At 45.3% G+C, this 23,112-nt stretch overlaps 1 protein-coding gene across 1 annotated transcript; it reads right to left on the bottom strand.

Moving 5' to 3' along the window:
- Window positions 1-4,922: 4,922 nt before the first annotated feature.
- Window positions 4,923-22,187, bottom strand: LOC130021662 (proton-coupled zinc antiporter SLC30A5-like). The gene is made up of 6 exons (XM_056112419.1): window positions 21,858-22,187; window positions 13,635-13,757; window positions 10,620-10,686; window positions 7,889-7,974; window positions 5,972-6,059; window positions 4,923-5,024 (listed from the first exon to the last, which is right to left on the bottom strand). The coding sequence occupies exons 1-6, from the start codon at window positions 21,950-21,952 to the stop codon at window positions 4,923-4,925; spliced, it is 561 nt and encodes a 186-aa protein (XP_055968394.1). The 5' UTR covers window positions 21,953-22,187.
- Window positions 22,188-23,112: the final 925 nt, after the last annotated feature.

Consider the following 23,112-nt stretch of genomic DNA (forward strand, 5'->3'; position numbering starts at 1 on the left):
TTGTCTGGGCTGGGTGCTGTTCATTTCTTTACTGATGAAATGGCTTGTCGAATTTCGGAAGGAAGAACATTGGGAACGACATATCCATCCTGTGGAATTTGGTATGTCGGCAGGTGGACATGGCTATCGAAGAGATTTGAGTAGAAGTCATGGATAATCTTCTCCATTGCCCTTCTGGAAGATGTGATAGATCCATCAGGACTTCGGAGGGCTGTCATCTTGGTCTTGTAGTTGGCAAAGGACAGACGGGCGTTACGAATACTTTTCCCGGCTTTTGCCCCATCTACCAGCACTTCTGCTCTTCTCTCTTTGAGGTCTTCCTTGATCGCATCTCTGCACTGCTTTGCGAGCTTGGACGTTCGCTTGTGGTTGCCTGAGGCATGTGCCAAACCACGTTGGCAAATAAGCTCAAGAGTTTTCGAAGACAGACTTTTTTTGTGGCTATCTCTCTCTTGGCGTTCCTCGCACAATCATGGAGGTGCTGAACCAGTTGATCGTATCTCTCATCAATGTTGTCAATAATGTCATCTTCCCATGTTGCCGCAATAGTGCCAAAGAGCTTCCAGTTGGTGGTTGTTCTGGGAGTTCTCTTTTTAAACTTTGCAGCTCTTTCTCCCCGCTCTGTGAAGTAGAATTTTGCACAAAGGAGATGGTGGTCCGATCCCGTTTGGAATTTTGGTCAGGCAAAACCTTCGATTGAATATGATGTGGTCTATTTCGTTGTGGAATTGTCCACCAGGAGATTCCCATGTCCAACGTTTAGATTCGGCCTTCTGGAACTGTGAGTTACTGTGGATGGTCTTGGTCGACATGATGAACTCAGACAGTCTCTCACCCTGTTTGTTCCATTCTAGGCCATGGGTCCCGATGTGAAGTTCTTCAGCTGATCTTCTTGGTCCTATCTTGGCATTAAAATCACCCACAATGATCTTGTAGAAGGAGTGGTCTTCTTTATAGAACTTCTCCAGCTCCATGTAGAACTTCTCAATTTCTCCTTCATCATAATTGGATGTTGGTGCGTAGACAACGAAGATGGAAACTGCCGGCAGTGAGCCACATCTATTCAAATGTGAACGTCCGATTCGGGTTGTTAGGCATTCGAATGAATCCATGCTCTTGGCCAAGTGTGTAAACTCACACAAGTGGGGGCACAGCACCCACAGCGGCGGTGGCTCTATCTCTCCAGCCACCCGCGTTCGGTAGTCTCACCCTTCTCCCACCCCGGAGAGGTCGATGGCGATGGTCAGGCGGAGGAAGGAACGAGGGCCAGGCTGGTAGGTATTAGTCGTAGTTTATTCTGATTCTCTCCTCATCTGTCTCTGCTCCTGTCTCTCTCTGTCTCTCCTCGTCTCTCCTTCTGTCTCTGCTCCCATGCTACTTCATTCTTCTTCTCCATCCCCCTTCATCCTCCTCTTCCTTCTGATCCTCTCTGAACTCTCTTCTTCCTTCTGCCCCCAGCCCACTCCTACAGTACAGTTAAATCCTCTCTCCATGAGGAATTGGGGGAACAATTACATAGGTGCGGTCACAATCAATAGGGGTAGAGATCAATAGGGGTAGAAATCTTAGCCTCAGGGAAGACCACTCCTAGGACAGATCCTTCCTCAGCCGGAGGACCCACCCTAGAGCATAATCCCATGGGCGTGCCTCTCCTCTCCTTGTCCGACAAGCATACAAGAATAATATAAATCATTTTGTATGGATACAGTAAGAAATATCTTAAACTTGTAGAATTGCTCTCCTAGGGCCATCTCGATCTCAGACTACGGTGCTCAGGCCAGATAGTCTTTCCCACCCCTACAAGGATTCTAGTCTTGTCGTTACCTTTGGATCATGACAGCATTTGTCCATGATCAAACTCTTAACTTATAGTTAAGAATCGTGGCACTTTGGCCTGGCCCATTTCACTGCCAGGGTAGCTCGCCGCTTGCCCTGGGTCCATTCAGTCCCTCGTCGGGACCCTGCTTTTGGGGTGTTAGGAACTAAGGGCAACTGAGGCTTAAGTCGAGAAAGCAGATGCCCGGGAGTGAATAATATTCAAGGCCAATCAAATCCTAAGTTACAAAGCATAATGTTAACGGTCGTCCTGTATCTATACAAAAAGGATATTACTCTAAGGTAAACTGTTCATAAGGCATAGGGAGAGGAGAAAGGCAATATTTCACTCATACATATGAAATCATAGATTTCTGGGAAACTGATATTACAAATTAACAAAGTCTGATTAAGGGGAAAGCTGATTAACTGGGTGGGAAGGAGAGCATAGGGAAGACTGCTTACATGTTTACATGTAAACACAATGGAAGTGGAAGTGCCTCTGGAGCACTGTGGTGGGTGTAACCAGATTGATGGGTGTAACCAGATTAATGGGTGTAACCAGATAAACCTAAGCTTCTTGAAGGACAAAGCAATGTTACCCAACAGCCAAGTTTGTGTTGACAAGGACACCAACGCCTCCAACACTTCTTTTATCACATGTTCCGAGGAACAATTCTTCTCCAGTGTCGAAAATAGCGTGATGAGATTGGTGCCTTCTTGTCTTGTTCAGACCAATGATGTCATACTGGATCATTCGTGCTTATACCATCAGGTCCTTGATGGATGCATCTGATGCTAGCGTACGTGTATTGAAAGTACAGACGATCATTTTTGTCTTCCTTCGTTGTGGCAGCCTAGTTCGGCCTTGAGATTTTATCGGCCTCTCCTTTCTCATCCTTCTCAATGCTGCTATATTTGTGATGCTTTCAGGGTCAGGGGAATGAGACCCATTGTAATTACTGGCTTTGGCATATCGAATACACAACGGATAGCTTGCAAGGCTCTGCCATGCTGGTGGAATACTCTCGGTAGCTTGCCAGGCTTTCTGAGAGGGATAGAAGCTTTTGGGGCTACCTCTAGTCGCCCTTGTAGGTGTTACCATATTTGAACCCTATCAAATATGGTACGGCAATTCTGGAAGATGGCTATTTAGTGTCCAATAATGTGTCGCGTGGCCGCTCCAGCCGAGACTCACGCACAACTGAAGCCCCACAGAACAAGATAAACGGAACTCGGAGACCTAGGACTCCAGGCTCAACGGACCCAGGGACAGATTCTCTGCTTGCTGGCTGCCACCAACCACAGGTGACGAAGGGATTAAAATCAGGAGCCCCACCCTACCCTGCCCTGTCTGCTTCCATCGACCTACATCTGATTATTGAGTTTTAGTGTTCCAACATAACTTATACTTTTTTTTTTTTTTTGCTTTTTGGATCACACCTGGCAATGCACAGGGGTTACTCCTGGCTCTGCATTCAGGAGTTACTCCTGGTGGTGCTCAGGGGACCATATGGGATGCTGGGAGTCGAACCCGGGTCAGCCGCGTGCAAGGCAAACACCCTACCCGCTGTGCTATCTCTTCAGCCCCATGACTTATACTTTCAAGGGATAAAATAATTGTTTTTTTTTCTTGTTTGTTTTGGGGCCACACCTGACTATACTGAGAGGTTACTCTTGGCTCTGTGCTCAGAGATCACTTCTGGTGGTGCTTGGGAAACCAGGGACAGAAAGCTTGGTTGGTCCACACAAGGCAGATGTCCTACCCTGCTTTACTATCTTTCCAGCCTGGGGATATAATAATTGTATTTAAAAAGTTACTACTGGACTGTGGATATCAGTCACTGGAGGAGCACTTGCTTCATCTGTGTGAGGTCCTGTGATTGATTTTCAGCACTGAAAAAAAAATAAAATAAGTAAAGCTACCTTCTGTTCAAAGCACCAGGAAAGGGAGCTGGAGAGATAGTACAGGGGTTAAGGGAGGTACCTTGCATGTGGCTGACCCTGGTTTGATTCCCAGTATTGCATATGGTCTTCTGAGTACTGTCAGGAGGGTGAGGAGTGACCCCTTAAGCATAGAGCCAAGAGTATACTCTGAGCACCGCCTGATGTGCGCCCCTTTCAAAAATCAACCAGGGAGGAAATAAGGAGGACGAGCAGAAATGGGACAGAAGTATACTTTAAATAAATCATTTCCCTCCTCCCCCCGCCCAGGGTTTTACTTTTACTCATTTCCTGAGTTTTCTTTTCTTTTCTTTCCTTTCCTTTCCTTTTCTTTTATTTTCTTTGATCGCCTGATTTATCTGTCAAAAAAGTTTTTCTGGGCTGGAAAAATAATACAGTAGTGAAGGTACTTACCTTGCACATGGTGAACCTGAGTTTGATTCCATTCACCACATAAGGTCCTCTGAGCACTATCAGGAGTGACCTTTCAGCACAGCACCAGGAGTAAGCCCTGAGAAAAGTGGAGTGTGTCTCCAAACAAAAAATAAACAAAAAGGGGCTGAAGTGATAGTACAGAGAGTAGCACACTTGCCTTGCTTGCAGCCAACATGGGTTCAATCCCTGGCATCCCATATGGTCCCCCAACCATAGCCAGGAGTAATTCCTGAGTGCAGAGCCAGGAGTAACCCCTGAGCATTGCTGGATATGCCCCAAAGGAAAAAAAGCACGAACAAAAACAAACAAAAAAAATGACACCCTGGCACGAAGAAACAAAGCAAGGGGATTAGACAATTCCCAATTGGAAGCATTTCTGAGATGAGGTCAACAGACCTTGGATCAGAGGGGCAGAGGCGGGAGGAGGAGGATGGGACCTTGGAAGAGTGAATACTGGAGAGGTCCTGGCATTGTGGTGATGGGCATGGTATAGCATGTGAAGCAAATATTGTATTACATAAGTACAATAATATTTTTTATTATCCCTAAATTTGGAGTGCTACAGAAAATATCAAGATACTATACTTAATTTATAATTATTTTTTTCATTATTTGAATACCAGTTTAGCTATACTGAGCTATGACACGCTCATTCGTGATGATAATTTAATGCAATCAGTCTCCTTTTTTTTCTTTGTTCTGCCATTCTTCTATTTTTCTGCACTGTATTAGAAAAGGATACGGTGTTCAGCCATCTTAGCCATGAGGTCATCATTGTCGAAAAGCAACAGGCAGATCACAGCAATAATGAAAAAAGTAGCCCCTCTTGTCTGAAAACAAAGAAAAGAATACTCAGGAAGGTTTTTTTAAAAGAGTTGATTTTAAAGACCATGAGAATATAAAATACTAAAGAAAAATATTTTTTAATTTAAATTTATTTTAATTTAAAAAATACCTAACATTGAAGTTCTAATACTACACAAGTTGATAATAATGTTTGCGTATAAAAGCTCCAACATATTCTGCAGGATATTTAAAGGCACAGAGTACCTGGCTCATTAAGAGCCAGCTTAATGGGCTGGTGTGCAAGCTTTGCATGAGGGGAGCCTGGGTTCGATCCCTGGCACTGCAGGGTCCCTGGAGTACTGCTTGAATATGGTACCCTGAAACAAAAAACAAAAATCCCCCAATAAACCCAACTAAGCAAGGGATATATGGAGCTATTTTGCAACTTTTCTTTTTTCTTTTTTTTTTTTGCTTTTTGGGTCATACCTGGCAATGCACAGGGGTTATTCCTGGCTCTGCACTCAGGAGTTACTCCTGGCGGTGCTCAGGGGACCATATGGGATGCTGGGAATCGAACCCGGGTTGGCCGCCTGCAAGGCAAACGCCCTACCTGCTGTGCTATGTCTCCAGCCCCTAGTTTGCAACTTTTAAGGAATATATATTTCAAAATTAAAAGTAAAAACCAGAGCTGAAGAGACAGTATAGGAAGGCAGACATCTGCCTTACACACAGCTGATCTAGTTGGATCCCAGCACGACATATGGTCCCCTGAGCAGCACCAGGCATGAGCCCTTAGCACAGAACCAGGAGTAAGCCCTGAGCACTGCTGGGTGTGGTCCAACATCCCCCTCCAACAAAAAGAGTAACAACCAAAACATCTGTAAGAAAATAATAAAATGAACAACAGCACAAAGTCCTGCATCCTTTTAAATTCTAAAATATATCGCTTGGGATAAATTTTTTGCTTGTAACTAATAATGGAAAATTCTACCTTGGCTGGTCCTCCTCCAGAACTAGTGAACAAAACACTAAGTAGTGAGATGACAACAATATCACTGTGTTCAAAAAGCAGCAGAGTTCTAAAAAAAAAAAAAAAAAGCCCAACATTATCTTTCATGAGATACATCTAATTTTTATCAGGAAAACAAATGAGTTAGAGTTAAACAAAAATTTCCCCTGATTTCATAAAACATTATGGGAATAATAAACAGGTACAACTGATTTAGAAAATACTTTGGCATTACCTACCTAGAAAGCTAGTACTACAATACCACCAACATTATTAACGGGGTTACATCACACAAATATCTTGTGTGTGTGTACAGGAAACACAAGACTGTTGCAGAAGCACTGTTTGCAGGAGCCCCAAACTGGAGGCATAAATGCCCACAGAAATGTAGTGTGTGTGGTGCGCTGTGAGCATATACACACAGCTAAACTTACATGCATTAAAATGGGCAAATCTCAAACACACATTGAATGGAAAGTATGCTGCAGAAAAATATATGCAGTGTAATTGTATTTATAAAGTGAGAAACTTATAAGGTTAAATACTAAAATGATAATGTGCAGATGTGGTAAAACTACAAAGAAAACGATAATGAAAACTAGATATGCTCACTATTACCTAATGATGGGGGGATATGTAAGTTTTCAAAGATACTGGTAAGGTTTTTTCCTTTGGGGAGTTGAATACAGTAGGCTTAATTATTATCAAAAACATATCTAGTTAGAGTTACTCTTGAAAAAAGTTTATTTTTGGTTTCTGGGACACACCACCTTGGTGCTCAGGTCCACTTTAGTATCCAGAATGAAATTCTTGAGAACACCCTTCATTTTACTGAGCCTCCTCATAATTCCCTCTGCTCATCAATGGCAAGACCCCTTTTCCGTATACTTTTAGGCAATAAGTAAAACTCACAGGAGACAGGAAAACATCAAAACAGGACTATGAACAGCTACATGTTACAGTTCCTTTTAAATGAAGAGGCTCTTTATCACTGTCCCATTGAACTGACCCATTTACACAAAAACATGACACCAAACACATCTAGAGGAATGTGAAATGTAAGTTAACTGCTCCTTCCGGGCTGGCCTAAAATAGCCCCAGCAGGGTGACTGCATTCGTTTCCACTGCCGCCTCCACAGCACTGATTCGGAGATGAGGCCCAGGCCTGGCCCCTTCCTGCTGTGCCTTGGCCTTGATGCCTCTGGCCTGCCCCATCCTCCCTGGCCTTGGTTTCTGCACCTCTAGACTCATGGGTTACAACAGAGTTCTAGACTGCTCCCTACTTGGAACATTCAGCCCGTATGCGGGTTTTGTTCTGTCGCGGTCCACAGGCAAAGCATGGGGGCTATTCATTTCTGACTCAGTGCCTGGAGCGGCTCCCAGCCACACGTGGGGACTGCATGGTGCTGGTGATGGAACCCAGCCCTCTCTCCTGCGAGCAGCCCTTTGAACTGTCTTCCCCATCCTGAGTTAATTCAACTTAAATCTGATGACTGACACACTATTTCCAAGACATTTATTTAGAATCAAATGTCATTTATAATCAAATCACAGTACTTAAGAAAATACCTTTAAAAAAATTCAAAGATTCTGATCTCTTCTTTATTGGTTTATTTTCTTATTTAACTTTTTATTTCTAAAATTAGCCACTAAAACAGAATACCAGTGATTAAAAAGAAAATCTCTTAGGCTAAAAATTTTCTGAAATTCAGTGAATTCAAATGGGTGAGACAGCTATAATATCAACAACATACGAATGGATTCATCAGAGAGCTAGCCTATTTGCTGAGTTATAGCCAATGCTATAGAAGGACACTGGCATGTAATCTGACATGTGTAATATCAAAATAGATAAAAGCTAATATTAAAAATAGAATCAAGATATGCACTTTAATTTACCTTAATGGTCCACAAAGAGTAAGGCCAAAAAACCACAGGAGAGAAATGATACACCCAGCAACTGCATGTTTAAATATTTTGATCCACTATAAATAAAAAGACACAACAGCAACCAAAAATTCAGTCATATACATATATATGCTCTGGTAAATATCTCAAAATCTTCAATAAGAGACAAAGGTAAAGATAGTAATATCACAAATTTAAAAGGCTAAAAAATGACATATTCTAAAGTAAAAAAAAAGTTAGGAGTCCATGAAATTTAGGTTTGCATGATAGTATTAGATGGTGGAATGTTTTTTCTCCCCCCACCCCTTTTTCAGTCCAGGCATTGAATCCAGGCTGCCCACATGGAGTATGTGGTCTTCCACGGAGTCACATCTCTGACCCTTAGATTTGCTTTCCTACAGAACGCTTTCCTAAAATCATCTGCATCTGAGCCTGGGGTGCCTAATATCTCTTCCTTTACTCACTCTTTCTCTGGTAGCCACAATCCCTTCTCTGTCTCTCTGTCCCTCCCTCTATGTCACATTCTCCTTAGAGTTAGAATCTTCTTTTGGTAAAACTTTTTTTTTTTTTGGTGGGGAGGGGGTTGGAGCAGGCAGGGCATTTGCCTTGCACATGGCCGACCCGGGTTCGATTCCTCCGCCCCTCTCGGAGAGCCCGGCAAGCTACTGCGAACATCTCACCCGAACGGAAAAGCCTGGCAAGCTACCCGTGGCTTATTTGGTATGCCAAATACAGTAACAAGTCTCACAATATTACTGTGTTAATGTTACTGGTGCCCGTTAGAGCAAATCAATGATCAACGGAAGACAGTGCTACAGTGCTTTTTAAAAAATTTTCTGGCCACAATGGCAATGCTCAGGGCTTATTCCTGGCTCTAGGAATTAATCCTGGACGGGCTTGGATTAACGTGGTCCTGTAACTGGGGTTGACCTCATGCAGGGCAAGTGCTATTGTTCCAGCCTGTACTGTTGTTCCAGCCCTCTAATTACTTCACGGTAATAAAAAAATTGAAAAAAATTCTCTTTTCCATTAGTTTTTACTAGTTTTCTAACAAAAAAATGTTTTAGCCTTTAAATCCCTTCAACAACGTTCAGGGCTTTGAGCATTTGAAAAGAAACAGTTGAAGGAGTATAATTATTAATCCTAGGCCAGAGAGATAGTACAGAGGATGAGGTGCTCACGCAGCATGTGGCTGGCCCTAGTCCCCAGGTTCCTTCACCACTCCCAAGGGTGACTCCAAAGCTCTGTCTGAGCCACAAGTAGCCCAACCTCCCATCCCCAAACAAATTAACCCTGTTTTCCATGATGCTCTTGTCTCTAAAATGGAGATACTTAGGTCTGTTGTTCTAATAAAAATAAATCTTATGTTTCTAAGCTGTGGCATATATGAAACAAAGAGCAGGATATAATGACTGTCCAAAGAGATGATTGTGCAGGGTATTTATGGTAAAAATCCCGAACCTGAAATACTCGAAGGGAATGGTAATGGTAGCAGTGAAAGGTAGTCTACAGTTTACTCACTCCATGACTTTATATGTATTAGTGCTTTCCTTACTGATCCATTACAAAGCTATATCCCCTGTCTGTTTTACAGGTGAGAAAACAGAAAAATCTGCCAAAAGTAAGCGTAAGTGGGACATATAATATGAATTTTCGTGACTGTAGAAGCTTCTCTCTTCCTCCAATCTACACAAATATTAATCATAGTTTAAATAACAGGGTTACCATTGTTCATGTTTATGATTTTGGTATACAAAGTTACTGCACCTTCTCTATATCCAAAATGCCCACTGTCCTATCCCTTCTGAAAGATCAGAGAGGTTGTCTATTCTAATCTAGCCGTAATCATAATTCTAGCCATTCTTCTTTTTTTCGGCCACACCCTATGATGCTCAGGCTTACTCCTGGCTCTGTGCTCAGGGATCACTCTTGCTGGTACTCAGGGCGCACCATACTCAGTGCCGGTGATCAAACTGGGGTTAGCATGGCAAGCAACACCATTCCTGTACTGTCTCTCCAGTCCACGAGGACTCAACTTTTAATCCCCATTCTCTATCTACTTCCCAGTGGCATTCCTATTAAGTTCTCGAGCAACATACCCATGTCTGATTTGTAAATTTTTTAGAAAAGCTTTTGTTACAGAAAATAATTATAAACACACTTTAAAATTGTCAAAAATTTTATTGAATCACTGTGAATTACAAAGTTACAATTATTCATGATTGGGTTTCAAGTATACAACGTTCCAGACAGACACCAATCCCTTCACCAGTGTCCCCTACCTGCCACCAATGTCCCAAGGTTCCTTCCTACCCTCTAGTCTGTCTCCATAACAGGCATTTTTTTCTTTTTTCCCCCCAGCCCCTTTTAGGTACCATGGTTTACAATACTGTTACTGAGATGCCCATGCACAACACTTTCAGCACGTGGTGGTCCCTTCCCTGAACTATGCCACCTCCCTACCCAGTGGCCAGCTTTCTACTAAGGACCAGTTCTTCCATGGTTTACAATTTTTCTACTTTCCTCTTTAAACATCTCACTAATTTAGCAATTAATTTAGTCCTGAAGTCTCAATTCTGGAAAGACAAGTCAACAGCGGCAAGTGAATCACTATTCTGGTATACAATTCGATAATTCACTAAGGGACCCTGGGCAAGGACAGAGCACTGGATTCCTGACCCACTGAAAGAAAGCTAGGGAAAAGGTTACACTTTTTACTCACCTGGCGTTTGGTAATACTCTTCCCAGAAGAAAATGGCTTTTGAAACAAAACCATAAAAAATGCAGTCCTGCAAACATTGAAACATTAGCATCAATCAATCTTACGTTACAAGAATAGTCTGAAGTAACTATACATATATATATTTTAAGTACAAGAATTCTATGCCTTTGAAAAAATTTTGGTTTTGTTTTAGGGCCACACCTGGCTGTGCTCAGGGCTTACTGCTGGCTCCACACTCACGAATCACTCCTGGTGGGCTTGGGGGTCCATATGGGGTAACGGAGATAAAACCCAGGTCATCTGCGTGCAAGACAAAAGCACCCTACCAGCTGTACTATCGTTCTTTTTTTTTTTTTTTTTTTGCTTTTTGGGTCACACCCGGTGATGCTCAGGGGTTACTCCTGGCTCATGCACTCAGGAATTACTCCTGGTGGTGCTCAGGGAACCATATGGGATGCTGGGAATTGAACCTGTGTTGGCCACGTTGGCTGCTTGGCTGCGTGCAAGGCAAACGCCCTACCCGCTGTGCTGTTGCTTTAGCCCCTGTACTATCTTTCTGACGCCAAAGATTCTCTGCTTTTTTAAAAAGTCCCCCCCTCCTTTAGTTGTTGATGACCAAGGCTGCACTGAGGCCTGGCCGTGGTGCTTGTGAATTTTTGCTGTTGTCACTGGGGCTTGGATAGACTCAGCAGCAGTGCTCACTGCGGCTGGCACTCCTTTATCTGAGGTACTCGGAACCCGTGTTTTTGGGCCCACGCTGTCAGTGGGGTGCATGCACGTTACGATGGCGGTGTTTGCCAGGGGTCTGTGACGCTCACGCATGTGCTAGCCAGGGGTCATGTTTCTGGCCGCGGTGCTCGCACATCTTTTAAGCCACAGGGCTTATACACATGGCTGCAGCCCCAGGGATCGAGAGCAGAGCTCTCCGGGCTCTAAGAGCAAGCTGCCTGGATTGTGCTGGACACATGCACATGGCATGCAGGAATTTTGTTTTGTTTTGCTTTTAAGGTCACACCCAGCCAGGTTCTCAGGGGCTGGTCCCAGCTTGATGCTTGGTCTTCACTCCTGAGGACCGACCCTGGGGCTCCAGGATGTAAAACACACGAACCGGGCCACTGAGCTATGCCCAGGCTCTTGACAACGGGAATTTGAACTCAACACCACAGGCTTGAAAGAGCACCTTTCAAGGTAGGTGCTCTGAGCCTCTGCATGATTCCTCTACCCCCAAGACACTTATATTTAAACGACTACTCCAGAGACTGCAAAGTATGTTATCCTCTAGAGAAGCATTAGAGGAGAGCTATATTTATTTATTTTTGCTTTTTGGGTCACACCTGGCGATGCACAGGGGTTACTCCTGGCTCTGCACTCAGGAATTACTCCTGGTGGTGCTCAGGGGACCATATAGGATGCTGCGAATCGAACCCGGTTCGGCTGTGTCCAAGGCAAACGCTCTACCTGCTGTGCTATTGCTCCAGCCCCCAGAGCTATATTTATTTAAATAGGGCAGAATTCTAAAGCTTCTACTGCAACATACTGGGAACTCCTTTTTTTGCAACCGTCTTTACAACCAGTCACAAACCACAAAAGAAAAGAAGTCTCAATATTTTTTCATACTTTAACAAAATAATTAATATTTTCTCCAAAATTTAGTGACATCAAATTTTAAAATAACTGTAATAAAGATTATGACTTGACACTTATTTCTAAACTAGTCACATAAAATAATATAGTGGTACTTAGATTTCCCTAATAGTCACATTTGATAATTACTAAAATTATATTTCCTGAGGTTTTAAGAATATTTTAAAAAATTGTTTATTTTGGGAGGCATTTTTTGGGCCACACCTGGCGATGCTAAGGGGCTACTCTTGACTTTACACTCTGGTATCGAAATTCCTCACAGTGCGCAGGGGACCATATGGAGTACTGGGTTGGCTGCATGTAAGGCAAACACCCTATGAACTGCACTATTGCTCAGTCCTCCCTAACGTTTCCAACAGATTTTTATTAAAGATGATGGTCGCCATTAATTTCAAAGCCCAGAGAATTTTAAGAGAGAATTTCTTATTAGCTGCAGAACAATGTCAAAGTTGTATTACCCAAGGATCTTGCAGTGTGAGGAGCATGCAGTAAACAGAAAACAATGTGCTTGCACGAGAGGGTAAGAAGCAATTGTGCCAAAACATGGCTGAGGCAACATTTGGTGCCCGAAGAAGGTGGGGCCACACCAGGAATATAGCTGAGAACCCTCGGACCAGAGAGATAGTACAGTGGGTAGAGCACTTGTTTTGCACCTATGATATGGGTACCAGATATGGTCTTCTGAGCCCACCAGGAGTGATCCCTGTACACAGAGTGAGGAGTAAGCCCTGACTATCACCAAGCATGGTTCCCAACCTCCCCACCCTCCGCCCAAAAATGAAACAAAACAAAACCCCCAAACAAATGGACAAAAAAAAAAAAAAAAAAAAACACCAAAAAAAAAAAAAAAAAACCCAAGCCCCAGAATCCTTCAGGCAGCCACTGAGACTTCTGAGACTGTGAGGTCAAAACCACTTTTATTTGCTGCGGTGCTGGGAACTGAATCCAGGGCTTCAGGCATTTGAGGCATGTGCTCCACTATTCAAAGCTTTCTATAAACTCACAAACCCATGATGGCCTGTTTCACTCTTATTCTTTCAGAATAAGAGTGACTTTTTTGGAGGCTAGCTGATGTGACACTGAAGTGGACCGAATGTAAAAGCTGCCAGAAAAAGCATACTATCCCCATTAACGCAAACTAAAGAAACAGTCTATATTTTAGCAAACTAGTACATACAATGCTCCGTATATAAAAGTCTTTTTTCTGGTACTTTAGGGTACTCATTTTTAAAAACCGTACATATTCATGTCAGGCTTTGCAATAAAAAGAGTAAAATAGTCTATGCAATATTTCCTAATGATATTCTGGTCAAACAGGATTATCAAAAAAAACAAAATAAGAAACAGTCAAAGAAAAAAAATCACACTTACCCAAGTTTTGATATAAAAATAAATTGAACAATGTGAACTACTTTTAGGAGATCATATGATTCAAAAAGTCCAACAGCCTTCAAAAATTTGGTGAGGCATAGCAACACAATATATATCGTTAACCTGAAAAGTAAAAAACAAGCTTCAGTATCAGTAAAACCCCAAGGAACTCTGTAATATTCCCCCCCCTTAATTATACAGGTAATAGAAACCATAAACTCATACAAATAAAGATGAAACAGTACTAAAGCCCTCATCATCCACACAACTACTGTTAACACCTTAGCATATACATTTCAGATTATTATTTCCTTTTTTTTTTCTTTTTGTGTCACACCCAGCGATGCTCAGGGGTCTGCACTCAGGAATTACTCCTGGCAGTGCTTGGAGGACCATATGGGATATCAGGAATCGAATCCAGATCGGCTGCATGCCAGGCAAATGCCCTACCTGCTGTACTACCACTCCGGCCCCCAGACTGTTACTTTCAAGGTACACAAACGTATACATTACACAGCCTCTTACAAGATTAAGAACATAACAACAACAGCAAAACAGGACTAGGGAGACAGTGTCGAGGTCAGGGATTGCCAGTACTACTGGGCAAGGTCTGAAGCAGTGCCCAGCACTACAGGGGCCCCAGCACTCTGCACAGCCTGGTCCTAGCCGTGGCTGTCAGGCCTGCTTGCCAGAGTACTGCTGGGTACGGCACGCAGGCCCTAAAGTACTGCTCGGAAGGGGCCCTACCAAAACCAACCTCTGAAAAAACAAAAAAGTATATGTGTGTGTGTGTGTGTATGTGTGTGTGTGTGTGTGTGTGTGTGTTGGGGGGAGGAACAAAAAAAAATGGTATTCCCAAAGAGATAAAAAAAAAAAAAAGAACCCAGAAACCATGGGCTAGAGCACACGACTGGCAGTGGCAGGTGTCAAGCACCAAGTGTGATCCCAGCACTGCACTCCCTGTCCTAACTCAGCCCTCAACATTGCCAGGTGCACCCCCTATTAGAAAGGTGAAAATAAAAATGAACTTTATGATGAATCTAGAGGGCTATAGTCCAGAAGTATGAGTTCAAAGTACGGGTGCGCAACGCATACATCGGTGGCCAAGGGCCACCTCCCCAAACTCAGGTGGCCAATTGCGATGGACGAAGAAAGAGGCTGGTAATCAGTGATCGTTTATTCATTTTTTCACAGCATTAGTTATGTAGAATTCGTGAAGGGCGGGGCGGGGTACATATAGGTGGGGTTGAACATTACCATCACCAACATCCTGTTGTTTGTTGATTGCCTCGAGCAGGCCCCAGTAACGTCTCCTTCTATGTCTCCTTTGTTCTAACCCTGAGATTTTTTTTTTAAGTGCCATATCAAAGCTCATTCAGGGTTAGGAGAATGAGACCCATCATTGTTACTGGTATCTGGCATATTGGGGACGCCACAGGGAGTTTGCCAGACTCTGCCGTGTGGACAGGCTACATTGGGGTTGAACACAATCCTAGCAATAAACAGACGTAAAGACCCTCCTTCAGGAGAAGTTCATCTAGGAGATCAACTCAAGGACAAAAATCCCATCTGGGGGTCTCGCACTCTAGATTACTAGGAGATGTGCTCAAGGTGGGATTCCATCTAAGGTCTACTGGTTTCTCCTTTCCTAAACTAGTAATCTATTTAAACAATCATATTCAATTTACTTTCTACTAATATTTCTAGTCATTTTGTATGAATACAGTAAGAGATATATTAAGCTAAGGAAGTGGCTCTTCCTGGGGCTATCTTGCTGTATTTCCCAGACGACGGTCCTCAGGCCAAGGTAGTCTTTCCTAACCCCAGCAGAGTCCTTGTTCAGTTATTTCTTTGGGTCATGAAAGAGTTTGTGCTATGACCATGCTCTTAACTTATTATACTTCATTTGGCACTTGGCCTGCCCTTTTTCGATGCCAGGGTAGCTTACAGTTTGCCCCGGGCCCATCTAAGTCCCTCACTGGTACCCTCCTTTTGGGAGTGTTAGGAAGTAAGGGTAACTGAGACTTAAGTCAGGTAAATAAGATGCATGCCCAGGAGTAAATATTATCCGGAGTCCATGTTACAAAGGCATAGCATGAACTGTCTTCCTGTGTCTATACAGAAAGGACAATGCTAAACCATGCAAAGGATATAAAGGAAAGAGAAAAGCAATATAGGATTAGGAGTGTGTGATCCTGATCAAATTGGGTGTGCCCTAGGAGCATCTGAGGGATGCATCTCAATAAACTAACCTCCCTGCGTGAGGCGCAAGGATAAACCAAAGTTATCCAACACGAGGCTTCCTCTTCCTCTGCTTTGCTCAGCAACTGCAGTGAGGGCTGTGGCGGAAATGCCAACTCACAACACCCCTAGCCTGGAAAGGCTCTGGAATTAAAAGTGCCCCATAAAGGGAGCTGGAAAAATGGAGGCTTGTTCACACATCATGCAGTAACTAGAAGCACAGATTCCCATCAGTACAAACCAGGAAATCAGGAGATATGAGGCTCAGCCTCAGGAAAGGTCCAGAGCAAGACAACGAGGAAAGAGGGCTAAAGCACTGAACTACAAGCATGGAGGCTTAAGGAAGCTTCCTTTCTTACTGCAGATCCTCTCTTCTCTCATTTAATCCCAATATTCCAAAAGCAAGACTTCAGATACCACAGCGGGTAGGGCGTTTGCCTTGCACACGGCTGACCTGAGTTTGATTCCCAGCATCCCATATGGTCCCCTGAGCACCGCCAGGAGTAATTTCTGAGTGCAGAGCCAGGAATAACCCCTGTGCATTGCCAGGTGTGACCCCCCAAAAAGCAAAAAATAAAAAAAAAAAAAAGCAAGACTTCAATCTCCTGGCCAATGAACTTAGAGAAACTAACTCGGGGAGAAATCCCAATACAGCGGTCTTCTAACTAGATTTTTGAATATGAATATGAATATGGATGAGTAATCAATCCGTATTGTTTTTCTGGAGTGTGGGGGTGGCACATCCAGTTTTCAGGGTGTGATGTATAGGGATCACTCCCAATGGTGCTAGGGACTGAATTCAGGTTTTCTGTAAGCAAAGCACATGCACCAACTATTTTATTTATTTCCCTATCCCTGGAAAAATAATCCCTTAAGTCTACTAGGTTCAGAGAGATAATACAGTGGGAACGGCACTTGCCCTTGACCGGGGTTCAATCCCTGGAATCCCATATGGTTCCTTAAACCTGCCAGGAGTAAGCCCTGAGCACTGCAAAAAAACTGTGTGGCCAAAAACTGCATACTAAACAAAGAAAAATAATAAAAATTGAAAAAGTAACAAAGATGGTAGAGAATAGTATGAAAAAAAATACAAAAGACCATAATATTCTGACAAAAGAATTACGCATCTCTGAAAAAAATCAGGCTGCCATCAAAAGAAAAGTACTTCTCTTACAAGTGTTAGGCCTTGAGTTCACGGACCCACATGACCAGTCAACCCACAACCCAGTGGGTGATCCAAAGGTACACACACTGCAACTAAGTCTGTATAACCCCGGTCACTGCAACACAAAGAGGAAAGGGACAGAGGAGAGATAATGTAAGAGTCCTTAAAAAAAAAAAAAAGCAAAGGAGGCTGGCTGGGAACTGGCTCACTGGGTTGGAGTGCAGGAGGTACCCTGAGTTTGATCCCCCGCAACACAGTCTTCCAGCACTGCACTTCGAGGAGTGACCCTGGAACACTAAGCCGAGTGAGAGTGGTCCCTGGGGGTGAGACAAAAAAGAAAAAAAAAAAAACAAAGAAAGAGGAAGAAAGGAATTGCCAAAGGAAAAACTAGAAAATAGGGACGAAATGCTGGGTTTTTTTTGTTTTTAAAGTTTTTGGGCCACAACCGGCAATGCTCAGGGGTCTGGCTCTGTGCTCAAAATCACTCCTGGCAGTTTTCAGGGAACTATATGGGATACTGAGAATTGAAACTCAAGTCAAGTGCCCTATGCTGGACTATCACTCCTGTCCCCATATTTTTTTTTTTAGATTAGTAATATTTGTGTTTGTTTTCTTTTGAGGCCAAATCTGAAGTTGCTTAGGGTTTACCCTTAGCTCTGCACTCAGGGATCATTCCTGGTAGTGTTCCAGGGACTATATGAGATGCCAGGGACTGAACCCAGGTCATCTGCTTGCAAGGCAAGTGCCCTACCTGCCGTACTATCACTGCAGACCAGGAGAAATAAAAATCACAACACTTTAGGAATCCTTGGTCGTGACAAAGAGCCTTGAGCATAGCCCAGGGGCCATTTCTTCAAACATTCCTTGCTCACCTACTCAGTGCCAGGTGCCAGGTGGCATGTCCCTGAGGGAGTGCCACCTGTGCCTGAGGGAGGCATGAGACAAACAGCTTCCTTACTAGTAAAATTTATTTTTACTTTTTTTTTTTAACTTTTCGGGTCACACCTGGCGATGCTCAGGGGTTACTCCTGGCTTTGCACTCAGGAATCACTCCTGGGGGTGCTCAGGGGACCATATGGGATGCTGGGCATCGAACCCGGGTCAGCTGTGTGGCTGTGTGCAAGGCAAAGGCCCTACCCGCTGTGCTATCACTCCAGCCGCTATTTTTACATTTTTAAAAAACGCCGAGACTATCTAACAAAGCTGTCTGTTCTATAACAAGTCTGATGATGAAAACTGGTTCAGGCAGGGGGGCGGGGGGGTAAAGTCAAAGAATCCAGGTTCTTAGATGGTCTCACCGAGAAGCTGGATATACACCAGCAGCCTCTGGTTTCTTCTATGTGAGAAAACACTCGTACTTGTTTAAAGCTCTCCTGGCTTGGTAACTTAACAATTAAACCCATTTCTGGGAACTGTCCATAACTCTGAACACTGTACTTAGTCGAGAGAGAGCCTGCCCACAATGAGTCTGAGGTTTCAGAAAAGATAGGTAACAGAAAAACATCTACGTGGGCCAGGTAAGTAACAGTTCTAAAAAACACGACAGTGTACACAGCTAATTGTAACTAGGCAAGTGAAGGTGACCCTCTGAGTCTATAGGAGTGTCAAGGCCAGGGAAGGGTATTTCATAGGACACGAAGCAGCATATACAAATTAACACCTAGGAAAGAGCCTTTGGAGAAATAACAGTGTTTAAGCCCAGTTTACTAAATGAATCCTCATAACAACTGAGAAATCAGCACGATTATTTATAAATCAGTAAATTATACAGTTCTTTTTGTTTTGGGGCCATACCCGGCAATGCTCAGGGGTTGCTTCTGGCTTTGCACTCCGGAACTACTCCTGGCATGCTAGGGGGACCACATGGGACGCTGCAGACTGAATCCGGGTTAGCCATGTGCAGGGCGACCCCCTACCTGCTGTACTCTCACTCTGGTCTCAAATTATATACTTCTTAAGCATTAACAATATATAGTTATTTCTAAATAATTCTCGTTTGGCACTTCAATGGCACAACTTGGTCCTACAGAATCATTACTTAACGATAACAATACAGTTATGATCTTTCTTTCCCCATTTTCAATGTTTAGAAAGCAGATTAGGGGCCAGAGAAAGAGCTCAACACGCTGAATATGAATGCTTTTCATGCTGGAGGTGCGGATTTGATCCCTGTCCATGGTCCCCAGCACAACTGTCAGTGAGTTCTGAGCCAGGAGTAGTCCCCGACCCCTCCATCTCCCCTCCACTCCACTGAGCACCATCGGGGTGGATCAAAAATACTGAACTTTTCCCTTCACAAAAACGCAAAAGCAGAGATTACAGGGACCAGGGGGATAAAGTAGTGGTTAAGGGACTGGAGGGATATGGCAGGTAAGGTGCTCGCTTTGCACACAGATGACCGAGTTCAAACTCCAGCTGTGCTGGGGATCATGGACAGCCCATATGATTCCTCGAATACCACCAGGAGTAATTCCTGAGTGCAGAGCCAGGAGCAACCGCTGAGCATCACTGGGTGTGACCCGCTCCACAAAAACAAAACAAAACAAACAAAAAATAAAAACAGGGATCAAGGTGCTTGCTTTAGACGTGGCTGATCCTGGTTAGATCTTGGCACAGTGTCTGGTTCCCAGGGCACTGCCAGGAGTGATCCCTGAGCAGAGCCAGGAATAAGCCCTGAACACAGAGCCAGGAGCACTGCTGTAAAACAAACAAAAAAGCAGATATTACAAAAGTCATCCTTGAGCAGCTGGTTGATGAAAATGTTGATTTATTTTTATCTTCGGGGCTTACTAATTTATACACTGTGTTTGGGTCATTCAAACTTGCTTCTTGGATTTTTGCCTTCTGCAGCAGCTCACAGTTCTCTGATTAAAGGCAACAAAACAATATGTATAATTCAAGTCTGACTGAGTGAATAGATACTTCATGTTGTATTAAGGTAAGAGGCTTGATGGATGGGGTCTGGGTAACAGACCCCATTATGAGGTGTGCGACTGTGGGAAAATGTACTGCGGAAATCACAAGCTTAGTGTGTAACACTGTCCTAAAAATTTATTGAGATACTATACTCAAAGCACCTGGAACACAGGTATTTAGTAAATATTGGCTTGTCACCCTCTGCCCTTTCCTGTAAAGAGGACTTACAGTAGCCGAAACAGAAACACTTCAAAACAATTCTTATTTGTGTACTCAGGCAAACACACACACACACACACAATCTATAATTAAAGAATTTTTAGATTAGAGTTTGTTGCAGATACACCTTTTTCCCCCTTTTCCCTTTTTTGGTTTTTGGGCCACACCCTGAAGTATTCAGCACTTACTTCTGGCTCTATGTTTAGGGATCACTCAGGGTGGGGGACAAGATGGGAGTGCCAGGGATTGCATCGAGGTTAGCAGCATGCCAGGCAAGCACCCTGCCCGCTGTACTCTCTCTCCAACCCCACTATTTGATTTTTAACCTCAGAAGGACAATTCTTGGCCTCCTGAAATCTCTTCAAAGTGCAATCAGCACTAGGGCAGGGGAGAGAGTACAACTCAGCATCTGCTTTGATTGCCCAGGTTCTATCCCTTCTAACAGAGGTTCCTCCCCCCTCCCCCCCCCGAACAGACGCACCCTCAAGCACTGGTCTGAGCACCCCCACCCTAAAATCATGGGGCGTGGCTGCCCAAAACTGAAACAATTCTACCAGCCCCTCATTTAATTCCATCTGCCAATGACAAGCGCAACTCTGGAATCAAATACTGCAAGTTCACAGGCAAGGTGCAGCAGCACCCCCTTTATCTGGCTGCCCTGACTGGTCACATACTGTCCATTCCCAGAACCATTTAAGCGCCATACATCACGCCCCCCTTTTCTTGTACTTGCTGAGAACACGGGCAGCCTCTTGTAAGATCTGTGGTTATCGACTCCAGATAACCACATTTATTACTGATAGACACAGCTAATCTACCGTCCATAGTCCTTTTTTGTCAACTGAGCTAGTCCTCTCCTTTATAGCAAGTTTGTTTCCTCTACTGCCAAGTCGGGAGGGGGCAGAGTCGCTTTTCCCTGTCACAGTAAAAGGTAACTGACATGGCTCGTTACTCACCACGTTAAGTTGCTAACATCAAAACTAAAAAATGCCCCCAGGCACAGATCAGAAAACGAAATTCTGTCTCCAAGAACGCGTTGATTTCCCTGGTCCCAGCAGTCGGTGCGCTCTCCGCCCTCCCACGAGAGGGTGGGAATCTTCTTCCCTCCAGTTGCAGGGCAACGCGCTTCCGACCCCCAAACCCACCCAGGATAATGGAACGCGAGACCCAAGCCAGAGAACGCCGGCTCGGGCCAAAGCCAAGGCCGGGCAGGGGGCCTCCCCGCTCCCACCAGCGCTGCTCGCGCGGCGTGGGTCTCTGCCCACTGGACCCGACCCGCAGTGGCCGCGCGCGAGCGGGACCCCCGAGAGGCGGCTGGCTTCCAACGCACTTCTTAAAGATCAGGACTGCTACTGGCACCGCGTGCGTGGATGGGGCGGGAGGTGCGGGGACCGGGGCGCGCACGTCTCGCCAGCAGGAAGGCCAGCCAAGCGAGGGGAACCGGCGCGGGCCGGGGTGGCGGCGCGCGGAGGGTCATCCCCGACTCCGCCCGGCCGGCGCCCCCTGCTCCGAGGCACGCGGCGGGACGTCAGGGGTCTGGAGGAGCCACTGCACGAGGGCCAGAGCGAGGACCCTCGGGGGTCCCGGGCGGCCCGCACACCAGCCGCGGGGCCGGGGGCAGGGCGCGCCGGTCCCGTGCGCCCGGGCTGGGGCTCCCGGCGCGAGCGCGACCGGTCCCTTACCGAGCGCTGGGCACGTCCACCGGTCCGAGGCCGCCGCCGCCGCCGCCGCCCCCGGCGGGGCCAGCGAGCACGTCCCCGCCGTATTTCTGTTCCATCCCGGGGCTCAGGGGCCGCCGCCGCTGTCCCCGCCGCGGGGAGGACGCATGTCTGGCGCTGCCGCGGACCAGCGGGCGCAGGCGCTTCACTCCCCCATGGCAGCGCGGCCGTCCCGGGCTCGGGCTCCCAGTCCCCGGCGCGGCGCGGGCGCTAGGCCGCGGGCAGTTCCGGTAGCGCCGGCTCCCCCAGGGCCGCACCGCGGCGGACGTTGCCAGGCCACGTCACCGGCCCAGCAGCCCCACACCCCGGGGCCGGCTGCGCCTGCGCACGGCCCGGCCCGCGCCGCCTTGGCCCCGCCCGCCGAGGGGCGGGGCCGGGAGGGAGCGAACCTTGGCCCTCCAGGGGCGGCCCTCCTGCACCTGTCCCTGCAGCGCCCCCTGTAGGCTGTCTGGGATGCAGTGGGCGCGGCGGAGGGGAGTATGGGAAAGGCACAACGTGCGATTGAATTTATTTTATTTGATTTTACTTCTATTTTTTTAATTTTAATTTAATTTCCCCCATGTGTTTATTTTTTTAATTAAATCACAGTGACATACAGAGTTGTTCCTGATTGGATTTCAGTCATGTAATGTTCCAACATCCATCCCTTCATCCCGTGTACAAATCCCACCACCAATGCTCCCAGTCTCTCTCTCTTTCTCTCTCTCTCTCTCTTTCTCTCTCTGAATTCAAAGTTGACTGGATTTGGGAGGATTTTTGTTTGCTTGGGTTTTTCTGGCGGGGGGAGAGGTGAAAGATCACACCTGGTAGTTCTCAGGGCTTACTCCTCTGCACTCAAGGATCACGCCTGTCAGCGTCAGGGGTGAACCATGTGAGGTGCCGGTTGGCCTTGTGCAAGGAAAGTATCTCACCTGCTGTAGAATCTCTCCACTCCTAAAATTGACTGTTAAACTGTGCTGCTTAATCCTGGTACATCTGCAAAATTAGGCCAGGGAGGATTAACCTACTAGGGTCATTTTTCTAAAAACATTTAATACTACTTGCTAAAACATTAGGAAGCAGCTCTTGGGTCTGTCTTGGTTTAAATATCAGCTCTGCCACCTAGTAATTGTGTCATCTTACTGCAACTTTTCAAATTTAATTAATTTAGTTTTTTTGGGGGGGTGGCCACACCCAGCATTGTTCAGGTACTGATTCTGGGCTTGTGCTCAGGGCTGAC

Source organism: Sorex fumeus, unplaced genomic scaffold, assembly GCF_029834395.1.
Source record: "Sorex fumeus unplaced genomic scaffold, SorFum_2.1 ptg000018l, whole genome shotgun sequence".
Lineage (NCBI taxonomy): Eukaryota > Metazoa > Chordata > Mammalia > Eulipotyphla > Soricidae > Sorex > Sorex fumeus.